The sequence below is a fragment of the Neophocaena asiaeorientalis genome, unplaced genomic scaffold (assembly GCF_003031525.2).
Source record: "Neophocaena asiaeorientalis asiaeorientalis breed wild unplaced genomic scaffold, Neophocaena_asiaeorientalis_V1.1 scaffold547, whole genome shotgun sequence".
Taxonomy (NCBI): domain Eukaryota; kingdom Metazoa; phylum Chordata; class Mammalia; order Artiodactyla; family Phocoenidae; genus Neophocaena; species Neophocaena asiaeorientalis.
In genome coordinates, this window is record NW_020185330.1 from 3,475,036 (window position 1) to 3,496,854 (window position 21,819).

At 38.7% G+C, this 21,819-nt stretch overlaps 1 protein-coding gene across 1 annotated transcript in view; it reads right to left on the bottom strand.

Moving 5' to 3' along the window:
* Window positions 1–21,819, bottom strand: part of GCH1 (GTP cyclohydrolase 1) — a 52,509-nt gene that overhangs the window by 18,500 nt on the left and 12,190 nt on the right. The window contains exon 2 of the mRNA XM_024734743.1: window positions 8,266–8,375. Coding sequence (XP_024590511.1) covers window positions 8,266–8,375 — 110 coding nt within the window. The remainder of the gene's footprint in view (window positions 1–8,265; window positions 8,376–21,819) is intronic.

The following is a 21,819-nucleotide window of genomic DNA, read 5'->3' on the forward strand; positions in this document are numbered from 1 at the left end:
GAATACTAAACTTAAAAAGACTGAAAGTGCCAAGTGTTGATGAGGATGTGAAGTGACTAGGACTCAGCAGCACAAGCACCTGGATTCCTGCAGTCATCACACCCTGGCCCCCTGCACCAGCCCCCTCCACATCACAGCCTAGAGCTAGGCCTGGGATGAACACAACGGAGAAAGGGTCATGGCCTTGGGCTGCTGCTGACACCTGTGTGGGCGGTGCCTGGGTTCACTGTGACCATGTGGGCTTCACCTGCTTCAGCAGCCACATGCTTTGAGACAGGGCATGCATTCAAGGAACATGGAGCCTTACTGAACCTGACCCTCTGGGCTTCTGCTCCAACAACTGGGGAGCACACCCCACCCCGTGTGTGACAGCCACAGAGCAAAGAGGAGGCCCCACCCGACATCCAGCTCAGGCTCTGGACATGCCACCAATCACATCCGCTATCAGGAGGATGACGGCCAGTACACTTTGAGGAAAGACGTGGCTGGCATGCATACCAAAAACAGCCCTTGCATCAAAAATACTGGACTCACACAGTCTACGCAGCGACACTCCCACATTAAAACACCCCTTCAAGACCACAGTAGATTAACTTTATGAATTTAGGAGAAACAGTTAAGTAAAATGAAAAGGCAGAGGAACTATTCCCAATTAAAAGGACAAGAGAAATCCCCTGAAAGAACTAATAATGAAACAGGCTTTACCAGCCAACTAGACCCCAAGTTTAAAATATAGGTAATAAAAATGCTAAAGGATTATAGATAGAAATGCAGATCACTATAATGGAACTAGAAACTATAGAGGAACCAATCAAAATTAGGTAACTCAATTCCCAAGATAAAAAACAATCTAGAAGCAATAAAACAGAACAAATAAGTGATCTGAGAGATAGAATAATGGAAATCATCCAATCAGAACAGCAGATGGAGAGACAAACAAAAAAAAAGAAAGCACCATATGAGAACTATGGGATAATAAAAAGGGTGCCAACCCACTTGTAATGGGTTTCAGATGGAGAAAAGAGAGAAGATCAAAAATGTATCAGAAATTATGGCTTAAAACTTTCCATACCTAAAGAATGAAATACATTCAGGTACAGGAAGGATAGAGGGTTCCAAACAAGATGAACACAAACAGACCCAGACCAAGATATATCATAATTAAAGTGGCAAAAGTTAATGTAAGGATTCTAAAGGCAACAAGAGAAAAACAGTCAGTTACAAGGGAACCCCCATAAGGCTAGCAGCAGATTTCTCTGCAGAAACTTTACATGCCAGAAGGGAGTGGCATGATATATTCAAAGTCCTGAAAGGGAAAACCCTGCAACTCTACCCAGCAAGAATATAATTTAGAATAGGAGAGATAAAGAATTTCTCGGACAAGCAAAAACTAAAAGAATTCAGCAATACTAGACCTACCCTTAAAGAAATATTGAAAGGTTTTCTCTAAATAGCAGAGAAGCAAGAATCTATAGGGGGACTTCCCTGGTGGCACAGTGGTTAAGAATCCACCTGCCAGTGCAGGGGACACGGATTCGAGCTCTGGTCTGGGAGAAATCCCACATGCCGCGGAGCAGCTAAGCCCGTGCGTCATAACTTCTGAGCCTGTGCTCTAGAGCCCATGAACCACAACTACTGAAGCCTGCGCGCCTAGAGCCCATGCTCTGCAACAAAGAGAAGCCACCGCAATGAGAACCCCGCGCACTGCAACGAGGAGTAGCCCCCGCTCACCGCAACTAGAGAAAGCCTGTGTGCAGCAATGAAGACCCAATGCAGCCAAAATTAAATTAATTTTTAAAAATGTTCTCAATTAAAAAAAAAGAATCTATAGGATAGGGAAAAATCACAATAGGAAAGCAAATATATGGAACTTCCCTGGTGGTCCAGTGGTTAAGAATCCACCTTCCAATGCAAGGGATGTGGGTTCGATCCCTGGTCAGGGAACTAAGATCCCACATGCCACAGGGCAACTGAGCCCATGCTCCACAACTAATGAGCCTGTGTGCTGCAGCTACAGAGCTTATGCGCTCTGGAGACTGTGTGCCACAACTACAGAGAAGCCCAAGTGCCGCAATGAAGAGCCTGCATGCCGCAATGAAAGATCCCACATGCTACAACTAACACCTGATGCAGCCAAAAATAAAATATAAAAAAAAGAAAAGCAAATATATAAAAGGACTGAAGATCACTTAAATAAGCCAGTACATAGATTAAAAAACAATAACTGAATCACTGTGCTGTACACCTGAAACTAAGATGACATTGTAAATAATGTTTACACTATTTACACTGCAAAAAAATCAAAAAAATTTGTAAATGCAATTATAACTACAATTAACAGCAAAAGAATAAACATGAAGATGTAAAATGGGACATCAAAGCCATAAAATATGGGAAAGGAGAGTATAAAAATGTAGATCTTTTAGAACATGTTCAAACTTATATGACTATCAGTTTAAAGCAAGTAGATATAGTTATGGGTCAACATACTTGAAAACCAGGATAACCACAAATCAAAAACACATGACAGATTCACAACAACCAAAAAGAAAGGAACTCAAGCATAATATAAAAAAGAACCATCAAACCACAAAGGAAAAACAAAAAGAGAGGAACAAAGAAGAACTACAAAATCAACTGGAAAACAAGGTTTCAAATGGCAATAAGTACATACCGATCAATAATTACTTTAAATGTCAATGGACTAAATGCTCCCATCAAAAGACATAGAGTGGCAGACTGAATAAAAAGAAACTAAAATGCGCTGCCTACAAGAGATTTACTTCAGGGCAAGATACACACACAGATTGAAAGTGAAGGGATGAAAAGAGATATTTCATCCAAATAGAAATGACAAGAAAACAGAGGTAGCAATATTCATACTGGACAAAATAGACTTTAAAACAGAGTCCATAAAGAAAGACAAGGACATTATATAATAAAGGGATCAATACAAGAAGAGGATATTATACTCATTAACATATATGCACCCATTTTGGAATACCTAAATATATAAAAATACTAACAAAGGGAGAAAGTGACAGGAAAACAATAATAGTAGGAGACTTTTAACACCTCACTGACATCAATGTATAGATCCTCCAGACAGAAAATCAATAAGGCAACAGAGGTCCTAAAATGACACTAGACCAGTTGGGCTTAACTGATATCTATTAGAAAAAAAATTCTTTTCAAGCACACATGGAACATTCCCTAGAATAGACCATATACTAGGTCATAAAACAAACCTCAACAAATTTAAGAGGACAGAAATTATTTCAAGCATCTTTTTTGACCACAATGATATGACATGAGAAATCAACCACAAAGAAAAACAGGAAAAAACAACAAAAAAACACATGGAGACTAAATAATATGCTACTAAAAACCCAATAGGTCAATGATGAAATCAAAGAAGAAATCAGAAAATACCTTGTGACAAACAACAATAAAAACACAACCTTACAAAAATCTATGGAATGCAGCAAAAGCAGTTCTAAGAGAGAAGTTCATAGCAATACAGGATTTCCTCAAATAAGAAAAATCTCAAACAACCTAACCTATCACCTAAAGAATTAGAAAAAGAAGAACAAACAAAACCCAAAGTAAGCAGAAGGAAGGAAATCATTAAGATCAGGAAAAAAATAAATAAAATAGAGATTTTTTAAAAATAGAAAAGATCAATAAAACCAGGAGCTGGTTTTTTAAAAAGATAAAATAGACAAACTTCTAGCCAGGCTCACCAAGAAGAAAAGAGAGAGGACCCAAATATACAAGAAGTGAAAGAGGAGAAATAACAACCAATACTGCAGAAATACCAAAAATAAAAAATAAAAAAAACATAAGACGATACTACAAACAGTTGTATACCAACAAATTGGACAACTGGAAGAAAAGAACAAGTTTCTAGAAACCAATGGCCTGCCAAAACTGAGTCAAGAAGAAAGATACTTTGAACAGACCAATTACTAGAAGTGAAACAGAATCTGTAATAAAAAAATTTAAAAACAAAACCTCCCTGCAAACAAAAGTCCAGGACTTGATGGCTTCACTGGGGAAATTCTACCAAACATACAAAGAACTTCCACCTATCCTTCCCAAACTATTCCAAAAGACTGAAGAGGACGAAACACTCTCAAATTCATTCTAGGAAGCCACCGTCACCCTAATACCAAAACCAAAGACACTACAAATAAAAGAAAATTACAGGCTAATATCTTTGATGAATATAGATGCAAAAATCCTCAACAAAATGTTGGCAAACTGAATCCAATAATATATAAAAAGGATCATACACCATGATCAAGTTGGATTCATTCCAGAGTTGCAAGGATGGTTCAACATACAAATCAATGTGATACACCGCATTAAGAAAAGGAAAGACAAAAACCACATGATTATCTCAATAGATGCAGAAAAATTATTTGATAAAATTCAACATCCACTCATGACAAAAACTCTCACCAAAGTGGATATAGAGGGAACATATCTCAACATAATAAAAGCCATTTATGACAAACCCACAGCCAATATAATACTCAACAGTGTAAAGCTTAAAGCCTTCCTATTAAATTCAGGAACAAGACAATGATGCCCACTCTCACCACTCCTATTCAACATAGTATTGGAAGTCCGAGCCACAGCAATCAGATAAGAAAAAGAGAAGGTACCCAAATTGGAAGTAAAGAGGTAAACTGTCACTATTTTCAGATGACACAGTTCTCTATATAGAGAACGCTAATGACTCCACACAAAAACTATCAGAATAAAAGAAATCAGCAAGGTAGCAGGATACAAGACTAATATACAGAAATCTGTTGCATTTATTTACACTAACAATGAAATATCAGAAAGAGAAAGTTTAAAAATTCTGTTTAAAATCACATCCAATTAAAAAAAAAAAACAACCTAGGAATAAATTTAACCAAGGAGGTGAAAGACCTATAGGCTAAAAACTATAAAACATTGATAAACTAAGTAAATTGAAGATGATTCAAAGAAATGGAAAGATATCTCATCCTCTTGGATTAGAAGAATTTATATTGTTAAAATGGCCATACTACTCCACAAGCAATCTACAGATTTAATGCAATCCCTATCAAAATACCCATGACATTTTCCACAGAACTGGAACAAGTAATACTAAAATTTATATGGAGCCACAAAAGACATAGAATTGCCAAAGCAATCCTGAGGGAAAAGAGCAAAGCTGGAGGCATAACTCTCCCAGACTTCAGACAATACTACAAAGCTACAGTAATCAAAACAGCATAGTATTGGCACAAAAACAGACACAAAGGTCAATGGAACAGGATAGAAAGCCCAGAAATAAACCCATGTACTTATGGTCAATTAATCTATGACAAAGGAGGCAAGAATATACAATGGAGAAAAGACAATCTCTTCAAAAAGTGGTATTGGGAAAGCTGGACAGCTACATGTATATCAATGAAATTAGAACACTCCCTCACACTGTACACAAAAATAAACTCAAAATAGTTTAAAGACCTAAATATAAGACACAAACCATAAAACTCCTAGAAGAGAACATAGGCAAAACATTCCCTGACATAAGTCATAGCAATATTTTCTTAGATCAGTCTCCCAATGCAAAAGAAATAAAAGCAAAAATAAACAAATGGGACTTAATCAAACTTACAAGCATTTGCACAGCAAAGAATACCATTGACAAAACAAAAAGACAACCTACCTAATGGGAGAAAATGTTTGCAAACGATGTGACCGACAAGGGGTTAATATCCAAAATATACAAGCAAGTCATACAACTCAATACTGAAAAAAGAAACCCAATCAAAAAATGGGCAGAAGGTCTAAACAGACGTTTCTCCAAAGAAGACACACAGATGGGCTAACGGGCACATGAACAATGTTCAACATATTATTAGAGAAATGCAAATCAAAACCGCAATGGGGTATCACTTCACATTGATCAGAATGACCATCATCAAAAAGTCTACAAATAATAAACGCTGGAGAGGGTGTGGGGAAAAGGGAACCCTCTTACATTGTTGGTGGGAATGTAAATTGTTGCAGCCACTATGGAGGTTCCTTCAAAAACTAGAGTTACCATATGATCCAGCAGTCCCACTCCTGGACATATATCCAGAAAAGATTAAAACTCTAACTCAAAAAAATACATGCACCACAATGTTCAGAGCAGCACTATTTACAATAGCCAAGACACAGAAACAACCCAAGTGTCTATCAACAGACAATTGGTTTAAGAAGATATGGTATATGTATACAATGGACTATGACTCAGCCATAAAAAAGAATAAAGTATTGCCATTTGCAGCAACGTGGGTGACCTAGAGAATACAATACTAAGTGAAGTAAGTCAGACAGAGAGAGACAAATATCATATGATATCACTTATATGTGGAACCTTAAAAATAATACACATGTATGTATAGACAAAACAGAAACAGACTAATAGACATAGAAAACAAACTTATGGTTACCAAAGGGGAAAGGGATAAATTAAGTGACCTAGAGAATACAATACTAAGTGAAGTCAGACAGAGAGAGACAAATATCATATGATATCACTTATATGTGGAACCTTAAAAATAATACACATGTATGTATAGACAAAACAGAAACAGACTAATAGACATAGAAAACAAACTTATGGTTACCAAAGGGGAAAGGGATAAATTAGGATACAAACTACTATACATAAAATACATAGGTAATAAGGATTTATTGTATAGCACAGGGAACTATATTCTATATCTTATAATAATCTAGAGTGGAAAATAACCTGAAAAAAAAATACACACACACACATACAGCTGAATCACTTTACTGTACACCTGAGGCTAATACAATATTGTAAATCAACTAAAATTTAAAAATAAATTAGTGAGTTCCCTGGTGGCCTAGTGATCAGGATTCTGGGCTTTCACTGCTGTGGCCCAGGTTCAATCCCTGGTCAGGGAACCGAGATCCCACATGCTGTGTGGCTCGGTAAATAAATAAATAATAAATAAATAAATTCTTTCAGAAAATTAAAAAATAAATAAAAATTTTAAAAAGAAATATATGCATCTGTGCACCAAAAGAATGCTGATAGCAGTATTGTTTGTAATAGCCAAAAACAAAAAAACCACCACCAACAACAACCAAAAAACCCAAACAGAGAGAGAGAGAGGAAACAATACAAATGTCCTCCAAGAACAGAATAAATTGTGGTATGTTTGTACAATGGAATTATATATAGCAATGAAAATATAATGACAGGCAATAACATAACATCAATGACTCTTTCAATATGGAACAAAAGAAGCTAAACACAAAAGAGTACATTCCATAGACCCCACCTATTTATATATAGTAATTGAAAAACCAGCAAAACGAATCAATCTATAATGTTACAAATCCATATACTGGTTACCTGTGGGGACAAGATGGGTTAGGGATTAACAAGGGGCACAAGGTGAGCTTCTAGGACACTGATAATGTTCTAGTTCTTGATCTGTGAGGTAGTAGGAAGTACCCTAATGATTTGTGCATTTTTCTACGTTTCACTTCTATAAAAAATGAAAAAATACTTTAACAAAAAAATATGAAGCAAATGTTAACACATTAAACTTAGGTGATGGGTGTTTAGATATTCATACCACTATTTCCTGTAAGTCTTCCATTTGAAAATTATTAATAAAAAGTCAAAATAAAATAAAATTATATGGGGGGAGGGAAGAGAAAAGGAGAACTCTCGGTAACCCACATGTTCTCAAAAGTATGTTTAACTACAGCAAACTAGATAACATTATCTAGCTCACAGATTCATTTTTCCTAAAATAGAAAGGGTTGGAAACAAATTAAACCCACTAATACTATAACCTCTGCCACAAGACATTCTGCAATCATTACTGCTCATGTCATATTATACAAAAGTATATCTTGGATCAAGTCAAAATAAAGGGCAAAGGTTTTCAGAGCCTGCAGCAGCTACCTAAAAAAAAAAAAAAAAAGATGGTCTTTAATCTCATTATTTTAACCTATTAACATGGTATTTACTGTGAAATGCTTGCCCAGAGGGCCTTCTGCTACTTTGTTTTTATTTTGTTAATTTCCAGCTATTAGATTAGTAGGGTTGATAAAGAGTAAATGTTTATGTGTAATTCTAAATATCTGGGATATTAGGAATTAGCAGGTGACAATTTAAAATATAATTATCCTAACTTTAAAACTGTCATTGTGCTTTTAAACACTGTTAGAAGACAACACAGAAAAACTTACCTTTCCAACAAACGGAACTAGATGATGTTCACACATGGAAAACATGTCTATGTCCTTCACAATCACCATCTCATCGTGATCTTCATCAAATATAGCATCATTTAGGACATCTGAAATCAGAGGCTTGCTTTAGTAACGTTTCCAATTTTATAGTAAGATAAAGAATAGAAAAGCTAACACCCTGTAGGTACATGTAAATTGACAGTCAACATAAGAATGTTAATCCTAACTAAAATATTAATGGCATGCAAATTAAAACTAGTTATTTTTCTCCCACCACATTAGCAAAGTCTTTTTCTTTAAATGGTGGGGAAAACCCTTATGATGTGGTATTACATAAACAATGCAGGATTACCAATGTATTTGTAGCATAGGAGAGGAAGGGAAAAAGAGGGAGGGAAGAAAGGAGACAGATTATGCAAAACAAAAGAGTGGGTATTTCTGGTGATAGGAATGGTCTACTTGCACTTCCTTACATTTTCCTGTACCTAACACTTTCTCTATAACAAATGTGTAGAAAACTATATCTGAGAAAAGACCGATTCTTACCTCTCTGATTGCTGAAGCTAGATCCAGATACCCATAAAACTTGACCTCTGTTATTACCACCCCAAATAATTTTCTACTCTTATAAAATTTTCTAGTTACTGTATGCAAGCATCAGACTCACTCTAAACAGTTGCCTTCCTCCTCCCTTCCTAAGGAAATCAATTCTATAGCTTTTATGTGTGTGCCTGTCCAGGTTGGCTTTGGGTGATGAACAGTGTCTTGTTTAACCCGTGGACTCTGTCATATAGGGCCAGGCTTACAACAGACATTTAGAAACAAAAACTTTATTTTTAAAAACTGCACTCATATCTGAACAGCTTGGCAGACTAGATACCTTCAAGTCATCTAGGTATGTGATTTCAAGGATTTGGGGATACCCGATCTACACAGTATGAGACAGAAGGGAGGCGACGAACAGAGCTTTGTAGCCACATACTGCTATTTCCCCTTGGAAAGGCAGGCTGCTGAGTGAGTCACAGGGAAGATGTGCAAATGTCCACCCACACAGCCTGACCTTCAGTGGCTCCGTTGCTACCAGAAGAGAGGCTCACAGATATTGAGTTATCATTTAACCACAGTTGTCATCCCCCGATTTAGGTTATTCAGAGACATATTTGACTGTGTAATACAGCAGTTATTAGTGTGGTAAACAAAAGTGAACATGTGGGGTTTGGACACAGAGATAAACATGACACCCTGGTTAAGAGAGGCTAAAAAAAATCCAGGGAGGAAAAGGCTCAGGGCCATTCTTTAAGTAAATACTCCTCCAAAAGCAGTTTTCTCTTCTGAATACTCTGTCCTAACCTTCAGTCCTATTTTTGAAAGAAGTCCAAAAATAGATCCTCAGTGCTCCCCGAAGTATCTTGGAGTTCTCCATGATTTTAATGTAACGTTACTGCCATGCATAGCTGACTAAATAAAATCTTTAGTCACACAAGGAATCTTCCTGAAAGTAAAAACAAAAAAATTTTTCTTAAAGAACAAAAGAGAATTGTCAAATATAGGAAGTGTTCATTTGTTTTCTCTGGCAAAAAATGAGAGCATCCCCATTCTAAGCTCTGACAACAACCATATGGCACGTGTTAAATGCTGGCCCTCAAGTTAGGCTTATGTTAGCATCTGGCTCCACTGCTAACTGCAGAACCTTGGGCAAGGCACTCTGTGCCTCAATCTTCTCAGCTATAAAATGGGCATGAAAAAAGTATCTACTTCAGAGAGGTATCCTGAGGATTAAATGAGATAAGCCACTTGTGTTTAGAAATATGCAGGTGGGGTATGCGATAGATAATATTATTACTATTACTATAATTAAGATTAAGAGAGCTGCTAAGCTATGTTCCCATGCACATTGACGTACACCAGAATTTAAAAAGCAATAATTTGCTTCTAAGGAACAGACTGCAGAAAAGGAAAAGTAATAAATTTACTATGGAGAAACCTGGCAGACACTACTTTAATCAAATAATTAAGGTTAACTTTACCAGTAATAAGACATACTGATATCATGTAGCTCCTGACATAAGACCATGAGAAGGGCACATCACCTCTGTGGAATTCTTCCCCAAAATCTGTAACTGCAGTCTAATCACCACACAAACTGAGGGACATTCTACAAAATATCTAAAGAAGAACTCTTTTTAAAAAGACATGGAGGGAATTTCCTGGTGGTCCAGCGACTAGGACTCCGCATTCTCACTGCTGTGGGCCTGGGTTCAATCCCTGGTCGGGGAGCTCAGATCCCACAGGCCACGCGGCGTGGCCAAAAAAATAAATAAATAATTCAAAAATAGACATGGAAAGACTAAGGAACTGTCCACGCTAGAGGAGACTAAAGACACATGACAAGTAAAAGCAACAGAAAAACTAAAATCCAAATAAAGCCTGTAGTTTCGTTCATAGTGTTGATGATTGCACCATGGCCATGGGAGATGTTAGCATTAGAGGAAGCTTGGGAAAGGGTATATAGAGAATCTCTCTTACTATTTTTATCATTATTCTGTAAGTCTAAAATTATTTCAGAATAAAAACTTCTAAACAACACAACAGAGGGACTTCCCTGGTGGCGCAGTGGTTAAGAATCCGCCTGCCATGGGCTTCCCTGGTGGCGCAGTGGTTGAGAGTCCGCCTGCCGATATAGGGGACACCGGTTCACGCCCTGGTCCGGGAAGATCCCACATGCCGCGGAGCGGCTAGGCCCGTGAGCCATGGCTGCTGAGCCTGCGCGTCCGGAGCCTGTGCTCCGCAACGGGAGAGGCCACAACAGTGAGAGGCCCGCGTACCACACACACAAAAAAGAATCCGCCTGTCAATGTGGGGGACACAGGTTCAAGCCCTGGTCCAGGAGGATCCCACGTGCCGCGGAGCAACTAAGCCCGTGCGCCACAACTACTGAGCCTGCGCTCTAGAACCCACAAGCCACAACTACTGAAGCCCGTGCACCTAGAGCCCATGCTCCACAACAAGAGAAGCCACCACAGTGAGAAGCCCGCACGGCACAACAAAGAGTAGCCCCCGCTCGCCGCAACTAGAGAAAGCCTGTGCACAGCAACAAAGACCCAATGCAGCCAATAAATAAATAAATTTTTAAAAAATAAATTAATTAAAAAAAAACACACAACAGAACAATGCCCATCAACTGGAATATATAAGCAATGGAGCACTACTCAGCAATAAGATGGGATAAAATAATGATTCATGTACTAAGATGGTTGAACCTCCAAAGAATTATACTAAGTAAAAGAAGTCAAAGACCTGCACACACAAAAAACTATGTGAGATTCTAGGAAAAGCAAATATAGTGATAGAAAGCAGACAGAAAGTTTACCCAGAGACCACAGAGGATTGGCTGCAAAAAGATATGAAGACATTTTTTTTTGGTTGATGGAAACCGTCTAAACCTTCGTTGTACTGGTGGCTGTGAGTGTGTCAAAATGGTGCACATAAAGTTGGTAAACTTTATTGAATATAACTTACACCTTAATAGAGCTAACTTTAAAAAAAACTGTGGCATAAGGGACTTCCCTGGCAGTCCACTGGTTAAGACTCCACACTTCCACTGCCAGGGCCACTGGTTCTATCCCTGGTTGGAGAAGTAAGATCCTGTGTGCCGCGCAGTGTGGCCAAAAAAAAACAAGAAAAGTTTAAAAGTTGTGGTATATTATGAAATCTTTTGTGTAAAAGTCGAAAGGAGATACGAACATATACACAACATATATATGCTTATCTTCAAAAGGAAACACTAGAAGAATAAATCTAAAAGCAAATAAAAATGATTACCCATAAAGGACTAAAAGAACAGGCAAAAAGGGATATGATAAAATGAGACATCTTTAAATAAAATTTGTTACATAATTTTGACTTTGAAATCATGTAAATGTTTTACATACTCAAAACTAACCTAAAAAGAAAACAACTAGCGACCCCATACGTTGTGATGCTTTGTGCGATAATGGAGCATTGATGGTTTGCCTCTATCCTATTTCATTAAAATGGATCCAGACTATAAACTTGACCCAGCCTAATCATTTTTCTTCAGTAATGAAGTCTTGCTGCTATATTTATTTATGTTTTGCTCCAACATATCTGAAAGCTACCATCTGTGGCTAATAAGAACAAAATACTATCATGGATTGTTTTAATTTCCTGTCTGTTATCAGCAGCAAGGAGGTAACCCTGGAAACAAGGATTTATGGTATTCTATTTCCCACTGTTGGTCATAACCAACAAAAGAAACCAAAGCCACCTCCAAAAGTTGAAGGCCTATCTATAACAACACCACACACAAAAAGTATAAAAGTATACCTTTCTCATGTCATTAATGACTAAGCAATGACAACAAACAACCCTGCTGAGCAGCCACCCATCAAGCATTTTGTCCCTTCCTGAAAGTGCATTAAGGCAGGCCCACGAATGACCCAAAGTATTTAAGCACCCTCTGAAGCAGAAGTTCTGACTCCCCCAGTGAGCTTGTTAAAACACAAATCCCTGGACCCCACCCCCAGAGCATCCGATTTAGGAGGTTTGGGTGAGCCTGATAATTTGCATTTTTAACAAGTTTCCAGAAGATGCTAATGCTCCTGGTCTGGGAACCACACTTTGAGAGCCGCTGTTGTGAGGTATTCCGTGTTCTGTGCTGCCACATAGAATCTTTACATCTTGAAAATGCTCCTACTGATACATCATATATATTAAGGAACACAGACCTGTTTCTGCTGGGGTAAAAGGAAACTCCTAGGGGAAATTCCACACAAAAGGAAAATTATATCTAAGGAACTTTCTTTTGCATGAGTGTTAACAGTAATTAGCACTATCCTGGATGTTTTGTGATCAGCACCAAAAACTAGAGATCTCTGAGGAAGTCAGAATTGCACAGATGATCCATCTTCCTGGAGGACAGCATTTAGACAATGGAAGAAGACCTGGAATGCTGAACATGTGTCCATCCTAAGGGACAGGAAAGAGAGAATGGGGTCTGCTTACTGGTTTTCGAATTAAGGGAGAACAAGACGCAGAGAGTGAGACCTAACAAGGCATCAGGCCTCTTCGCTCTTGGCTGGAATTAAATCAACTCGAGGGGCTAACAAAGATAAGCCCACCTGATTTAGTGGAGAAAGATCTGAATCACTGGCCCAAACCCTCTAACATGAGAGCTGCCTCAACCAGCATAGAGTACTTACTTCATTGTACTTCCTGGTACCACTTATCTGTGTTGATTTCTCCCAACCTTGGAGGTAAGTGTTGTTGCTGAAGGCTTTGGAGTTTCCACACAATACCCTACACACCATGCAGAGCCAGAGCGAAACAGAGATCTTCCATTTTATCTAATTAATATCTCAGTCTTTACCCTGTGATTTACTTCCTTAAACTAGAAGACTCCAAAGAAACTCATGTGGCCAAGGGAACATAAGAATTCTCATTGCAACATTACTGGTAATAACAAATATTAGGAATTTAAATGTGCATCAGAAGAACAAGTATACATCTTACTTAGAAAAGCACTAAAACCATTAACTAAGGTATCTCTTCCTTGTGAGTAGCAGTAACCTTCGACCAAGATGTGTGCTTGATTATCCTTTGTCAAAATCACATATGTACTGACCTCCCCGCTTACCGCTTCAGAACAGTTCTCAAAGTTCTCTGAGAGACTGTCTCTCAGGTTATAATCCTCAGGTTGGCTCAAATAAAATTTTCCATTTCTTACTTAGATTGACTATTGATTAATTATTTTCATTGACAAGAGTATGTCCATTTAAATGAAGTAGAAACAATACTACCTGTTGTTTGTGGACACACACGTAAAATGAAAGTAAAAACATAGGCATGAGAGTAAGAGATCAAATTCAGGACAGTGGTTAACTCTGCACAGGGAGGCTAGCAGGATCAGAAAGAGATAACTATGAACTTTATTTGTATTTTTTAAAGCAATTATAGCAAAATATTAAGGTTTGCTAAAATTGGATGAATGTTGGCTAAATTAGTTCTTTATACCTTTTCTTGTATATTTGAGATATTTCATTAATAAAAAAAAGATTTTTTAAACTGAGGAGTTCATACACATGCTGGTGTTTTGTTTTTTTCCTGAAAGAAAAGCAAGCAACTGAGGTTACCCTTGCACAAGACTGGGGCTAGAGAAGGATTCCACAGGAAAGACACAGCCTGCTTCACGCAATGCTGCAAACACCTTCAGAAACCTCCCTAAATCACGCTCTGCAATTAAAACAAAGGCTTCTGCCCTGAGTGTGGCACTGAAACTTTTTGCTTTCTACCTCCTGTTTGAAAAGTTTGTCCTATGAGTACGAGCAACATTAAAACAAATTAAAAGAGAAAAGAAAATCACTATCTCTGCTTTCATTTCCATCATGGTAATACACCTCTTGTTAGTACTCCTACAGGCACAGCGTTTTGCACTTAACAAGACAGAGCTAACATTTGTAAACTGGCCAAAATAAGCATGAACCCGAATATTCCACAGACTGACATAATGACAGAAACTAAGATGACTTTAGACAACCATTCGCACCATCTGCAGAAATAGGCAGAGCTGCTGCACAGCTCTGATATGCTCCATGAACGTACTTCATAAACTGCAAGTTTGTCAGCAGGAAAGATCCAGTGCATTGCAAAGAAAGTCAAAGTTCGGTTACTTGGGAAATTTTCCTTCCTGCCATCCTTGGCAGAGATAAATTCCCATGTTGCATCTAAGCAACTAAAATATAGCTAAGACAACATGAATGGACCTTGAGGGCATCACGCTAAGTGAAATAAGTCAGACGGAGAAAGACAAACAGTGTACGATCTCACACGTGGAATCTAAAAAAGCTGAACCTGTAGAAACAGAGTATAATGGTTACAAGAAGCTGGGAGGGTGGAAATGGGAAGAGGTTCGTCAAAGAGTACAAACTTCAAGTTAGAAGATGAATAAATTCTAGGGATTTAACACATAGCTTTTTAATTATAATTAACAATACTGTATTAAATATTTGAAAGTTGCTAAGAGAGTAGATCTTAAAAGGGTGGTAATCATATTGCAACATATAAGTGTATCAAATCAACACACTGCACATCTTAAATTTATACAATGTTACATATCAATTATATCTTAATAAAGCTGGGGAAAAAATACGTAGCCAAGGCTGTGGAAATAAATGTGCTAGCTGCCCTCAAAAGAGTATTGATATGCATGTTTCAGCAAATACAGTAGCAGTATGCTCTTCCCATCCTCTCAGCAGCCATTTTTGTGAACACAACATCTCTCCCTGAGAGACAAGTTTCATATATGAAGTTAATTAAGACCTTTTCCTTGATCACAACAGTAATGTTTGTTACAGTTTATCTGTAAGACATTAAAACACTGAAATGAGAAAATGGAAGCACATAAAATCTCTCTACCCACAATTACTTAACTGGCTCTTAGGGAACCACAGGCACAGTAGTTCAAGAAGTAGTATGGTAAAGTAGAAGGAATGAGTTAAAAGAGTCCAGAGACCCGAGTTCTCTTTCAAGCTCTGTGCAGACTGTGCCCTGGGTGGCAGGGTCCTCACAAGTAAGAGGATGGTTTTGAAAAAGGAATTCAACATGACTCCCAGGTTCCTGGTTTGCACAACTCTGCGAGTGTTGGAAATCAATGCCAAATTACAACAGAATTACCCTCCCACTCCACTGGTCAGCTTCTGAGATGTGCACAGCAACGGCTAGTGGCTTTCTGTACTGAGGAAGAGAAAAGCACCTGTTTTAAACTATTCAGATTTATTCATGGATAAAACCGAAGGTTCCCAATCATATACACTATTAACTCTCAAAGTTACCTAAGCCAAAGAACTCTCATTCTGGTCACAGTTTAACTACTCTGAAAATCTGTGGTAAAAGTTTCTTATTTGTGGAAAATAAGATCCTTAAAAGGCTGTTTAAAGAAAGAAACACAGTGTATTCAAGGAATCATTAAAAAAAATACACACCTGTCAAATTTAGTTTTTTAATTGGATAATTCTGTATACCTTTCACAATCCAGCTGTTTAACTGAAAATGGAATTTACAAAACAGATGGTGGTAACAAGGTCTGGTGTGCAGCAGTTCTAGAGAAAGAGCACACCAATCTGATAAACTATCCATTTGCTTCAAAGCCTTTAATAGGCTCATCCCTTATCATCCTACTTTCACTTATGCCATGAGATTTCACACTGACGGATGTTATGGAACCATTTGTAATGCTATCCGACAAATAAGTACCAGCAGGGTGTGCAAGTCTCTATCATTCATGACAAATGATTAAGGGACAAGGGATCATCTTTTAGAACAGTGGCTCCCAAATACAGCCAATCATAGGGAGCCTTGGAAAATACAGCTTCCCAAGCCACCCTGATAAAGCCTGATTCACTGGGTGTCGGGGTGATCCCAGGATTACGTCTTTTAAAAACCCAAATGATTCCGATAACCAGTCAAGCTGGGAGCGTAGGATTTTAAGGGGTGAAAGAGGATGAAGGTTGAAAATGGACCCACTACTGGCTCTAACTTGCTGTTCAGCAAGGCCAAACAGTGGGCAATATAATTCTTCTCCATAAACCCTCACTACAGTCACCAAGTCACAGGGTGACAACTTGCACGGAACACTGTGAGCTCTGCACAGGAGGCCTGGAAGAGAGACTGAGGTTGGAGGTGGTGGGGTGAGTGACCAGGAGAGACAAAGGGAAGAAGCTGGAGCCACCTTCAGAGCAGGTGGCAGAGAGGGCCACATGGCCCAGCAAAAAATGAGGAAGGAGGACCTCACACAAGAAAGTTGTACCCATCTCCCAGGAAAAATATCAGCCATTTAAGAAACCAATGGGCCCCCACAGCCAATGCACTAGAAACCAGTTTCAAAGGTAACATGATCATGTTTTCATAGAAATCCTGTACTAATTTCCAAGCTGGACACAAATATATCAGACTGTGACCTCAAGAACCTTAAGATATGAGGAAATAAGAAGTCTATGTGTAAAAATATTTGGATAATGACTAGAGCTAAACTACAAAAGCAACAGTTTACAAAAAGGGAAAATTATGGGCCAGGAGAAGAAATACAGCTAAATTGAAGATAAAGATTTGAGCCAGGCCTTAAGGATGGATACGAGGAAAGGAAGAGAGGGTTCTCTAGAGGGCGTGAGGAAAGGAGGTACTATATGAGATGAAATACAGAGGTGAGAAACAATAAAAGGAGAGGTACACTGCCTGAATGGGTCATGCACTGGGCAGAAACCAAATTCCCTTCTGTTTTAGAGCATTTTTCAAGTTAAAATTTACATTTAGTTCATAACCTCTTTCAAGTCCTGCCACTCTCTGCATTGGTCAAAAGTTATTATCCTCATTTGACAGATGAGGAAACTGATGCTGTGCCTGCTGAAGAAGAGCCAACTGCTGGTTTGAGGGCTGGATTTTGACCCCTGTCCTCTGACTTCCAGATGAGAGCCTGATCACCAGCCACCGGAAGTCTGAACCTGGTGAGCCCAGTGGCTGGAAAGCCAAATCAGGAGTTGCTGCAGCCATGAGGTGACAAGGCCTAGAACAGCAAAGGAAATGAAGAGAGCAAATCCGATTCTTTAAAAGAAAACTAAAATATCAATAGTTACGTATACCGAGGCTGAAGGAGAAGACAGGGTCAAGCTAACCGCCAGCCCCAGGAGAGCAGCTAGAAAGAGTGGCCTGATAACAACCATCTGCTAGAGCCCAGAGCTGGTGCACCTCAGTCACAAAATACTGTTTAGCCAACTATTTATTTGGTTTATATGCAGGAAAATTCAGTAATTTAATGCTACTTTGACCTTTACTTTCCGAAATCAAACTGGAACAGTTTCAGGGGAAAGGAGAATCACATTAAATCTTCAAACGAATAAAAAGGCTTTTTTTTTTAAAAAAGGAACTTCTCTATGGAAGTTTATCCTAGGAAACCAGTAAAAGATAGCTTTGCAAACCAGCTAGAGTCTTACAATCTTCAGGATCTAAACATTGTGTCTCTCCTCATTGTGATGTTGCATGAAGAAAACAGCATTCCCAATAAAAAGGTTCTCCCTGAGTTTAATCAAGTCTTTAGACCTAACTTCCAGTTCCCAGGAATATGAGGGATAGAGAAACAGATTAAATGAAAGCAAGAAGAAAAGAATCACACAAATCTCAAAGGTGGAGTATCTTACAGGATAGCTGACAATCTCTGATAAATCGGGGGGAGGAGGGTAGTAGGAACTTTTCTAGATTTAAACCTAACAATCAAATGCAAACGTATGGATACTGAGTGGGTCCTAGTTTGAACAAATCGTGAGTGAAAGACATTTGGGACAACTGGGGAAATCTGAATGTAGATCAGGTACTAAATGATAAGAAGGAATTACTGGTTAGTATAGGATAGTATAAACGGTTAAGAAGAAAAACACCTTCAAGGGTGACATTTCACCTCTAAATACACATCTCTGATTTGCTCTCAGTACAAGAACGGACCATACCAATATGACAAAATGTTAATTTTGAATCTAGGTAGTAGGTATACAGCTGTCCCTCATACAATTTTGTCTACTTTTGTGTTTGGAAATTTTACATAATAAAAATTAAAAGTAAAATAAAATGTCATGATTCTAACAGAATATCAGTTTTATTGGCATTACTGTTTAACCAACGAATCCAACAATTCCTCTTCTAACTGATAAAAAGCTTTATTAATAGACTGAAACCTCAAGTGCTAGTATGACTAGCAACTACTTGGAGAAGTGTCTACAATACTCCTGAGGGGAAAGTCTTTAAATAAATGTTTTGTCCAAGCAAAGGGCTATAGGTTAGAAGATCACCAACCCTAAAGAGCATATCGATGAAGAACCTTTTAAAAAATCTGCGTCACAAGAAAAATAAGAGGGACCTGTTACCGTAGAAACCATCTGTGTGGCTTGAATGTTTCAAAGGAAAACAGCACCTCTAGCAACAAAAGAAGCCTAAGGTCCTTGCTAGGACCTCACCTGTCAGCTGCTGGAAGTCAACAGAGTGAGCAAAGAGAGAATGCCAACAAGCGTGCCCATACTACAGAGACCTTGGCGAGACAATCCAACTCTAGTCTAACTGCCTTTCCCCGCAGACCAGATCCACAATAGTCTTGAAAGTGACTTGTGCAGGGTCATAAACTCGTTAGTGCAGATGCTGTGACTAGTCCAGAGTAGTTGTTCTTCCCATTATACCAGGATGAGTCTTTGTTAACACTAAAATGGTTTGAGAAACACCCAATGGACCCTTAGCATCAATATTATATCAGTGAACATTTCTAACATGCTAAATATGTAGCTAAAAGACTTGTCGCCCTCTTATAAACTACTTCACTTGTAAAGGGCTACCCTTGAAAAGGCTCAGTTTATTGTGCTGGAGGGGTATAGAAAGAAAGAGTTAGATATTAAAATGAGAGAAAAAAACAGCATGGGCTAAGCTTGGCCTCCACTGAGGCAAATCCTGAAGGCGCTGGAGGCTGTCAGCTAACTGCACCTTACCCTTGTGGCTGAAAGGCAAATTGTTTCTGATGGGCAGCCAGAGTGGCACTCCTCCACAGTTGCCTGTGCATTAACAGAAGCACTTACATCTTGAAGGCGTGGTCAGCTAGAGAGCTGTGATCTACAGCAGCTCTACCTTAAAGCGGTCTGGAGTTCTGCAGAGTCCTCGCCGAGTTAGCAGCCTCTCAATTGAACTCCAGCACCCAGTACCTTCATCACTGCTCATGAACATCTTACTGCGAGTGCATAAACTATACCATCGGTGTAATTGTATTTTAAGCTATTTTAGTGACAAATTCCTTGTTTGGGACATTTGTCAATGGCCTCTGTTGAACTGGGCTCTGATTCCTATTTAGAATAAAAACGAATACATGTATGATCATGCCTCACACCAGTAGCCATGAACTTCACTGAAACAGCATCTGGACCAACCAGATCTCAAAAAATGTCAACCCAGCAACTGACAATTTCCTCACCTAAACCTGGATGTTTGTTCACAGAACTCTAGAGAGGCAAAAGGTGTTGATTGGTGGAGGTGGCAGGGGGGAGGATTCTCATGGTTAGCAGCCAAAACAAAAACAAAAAAAGAGGAACAGTTAGAGGAAGAGAGCAGGCATAAGGGCCAAATATTGCAGAACAAGCCTCATGTAGGACTTCTGCCTCAGTCTCCAGCTCCAGTGTGAGAAGGAGACAGAGTGGATTTTCAAAACAGCCTATGCACTAAGCTATGCACTAAACTAAAATGCTCACTTGCCCTTGTGAGGAGGTGGTGATGGAAGAGAATTTAAAAATGCAGGCAAGAGGCTGGAACACAACGAAACATTACAGCCGTGGTGAGGAAAGACAGGAGGAAATCAGTCAAGTGTTTCTGGAAGGGAGAGATCTATCTACTCGATGTCTGTAAAATCACTCTGGCACTGATGGATGGGAGCAGGATAAGCCAGGAGGCAAGACAGCCAGTAAAGAAGTGAGAGATGACTAAGAGTCAGAGCAAGAGAAGGTAAGAGAGTCTAGAGATATTCAGGAAGTATAAGAGTCAGGACCTGGGGCACGAGTAACCAAGGGGATTAATGAGAAGGAAGAATTGCAAGAGGAAATGAACGACCAGATTATAAAGCCTGGACAAGCAACATGTGTTCAGGCAAAGTTGTTCATTAGAAGGGCTGACTGGTCAAAATGGACTTTAGAAACATCAGAGAAAGAAGCCAACCCTAATGCCTTCCCATGCTGATCTTTAAAAAGTTTAAAATAAACCTGCTTTGAGAGCTTCATTCAATTTTAACTCTGTGGTGCAGAAAACTATGAATATTAGTGTATTCCTTTTATTCCAGAACACCTAAGAGAGTAATCTTCTCTTAACTATCATGGACTATTTGTTTAAAAAAAAAAATTCAAAATGAATTTCCTTCTACGTTCAGCTCAAAATCTACCTCCTCCATAGTCATCTGTGGTTTCAAGTCTCTGCCATAAGAACCCACCTTCCTTCTGACCACACAGGACCCCACTTGCTCCTCTCTACAGGAACTTAGTGCTGGTCCCGGCTAGCACAGACCAGAGGCTCCCTGAGGGCCAAGCCAATGCCAACCAGTTTTGCTTCCCTTTTAACAGTTAGCTCAGGGTCATTCACAGGCCTGATGTTTGATAAATAAATATGCACACAGTTAATATATCTTCAATTCTAAAGATTTCTTAAAATAAGAAAATAAAATACTTACAAATTTAAGAACATACAACATTCTACAGATGAGTTACTGGCTCAAACAAGGACCAAACGGTACTTTTCTAACTTTAAAACGATGCTCTTAACACGGACAAACCTTGAAGACATTATGCTAAGTGAAATAAGCCAGACACAAAGGACAAAATGATATGATTCCACTCATACGAGGTCCCTAGAATACTCAAATGCAGAAAGTAAAACAGAGGTTACCAAGGGCTGAGAGAAAAGGGGACCAGGGAGTTATTGGTTGATGAATATGGTTTCAGTTTGGGATAACGAAAATGTTCTGGAAAT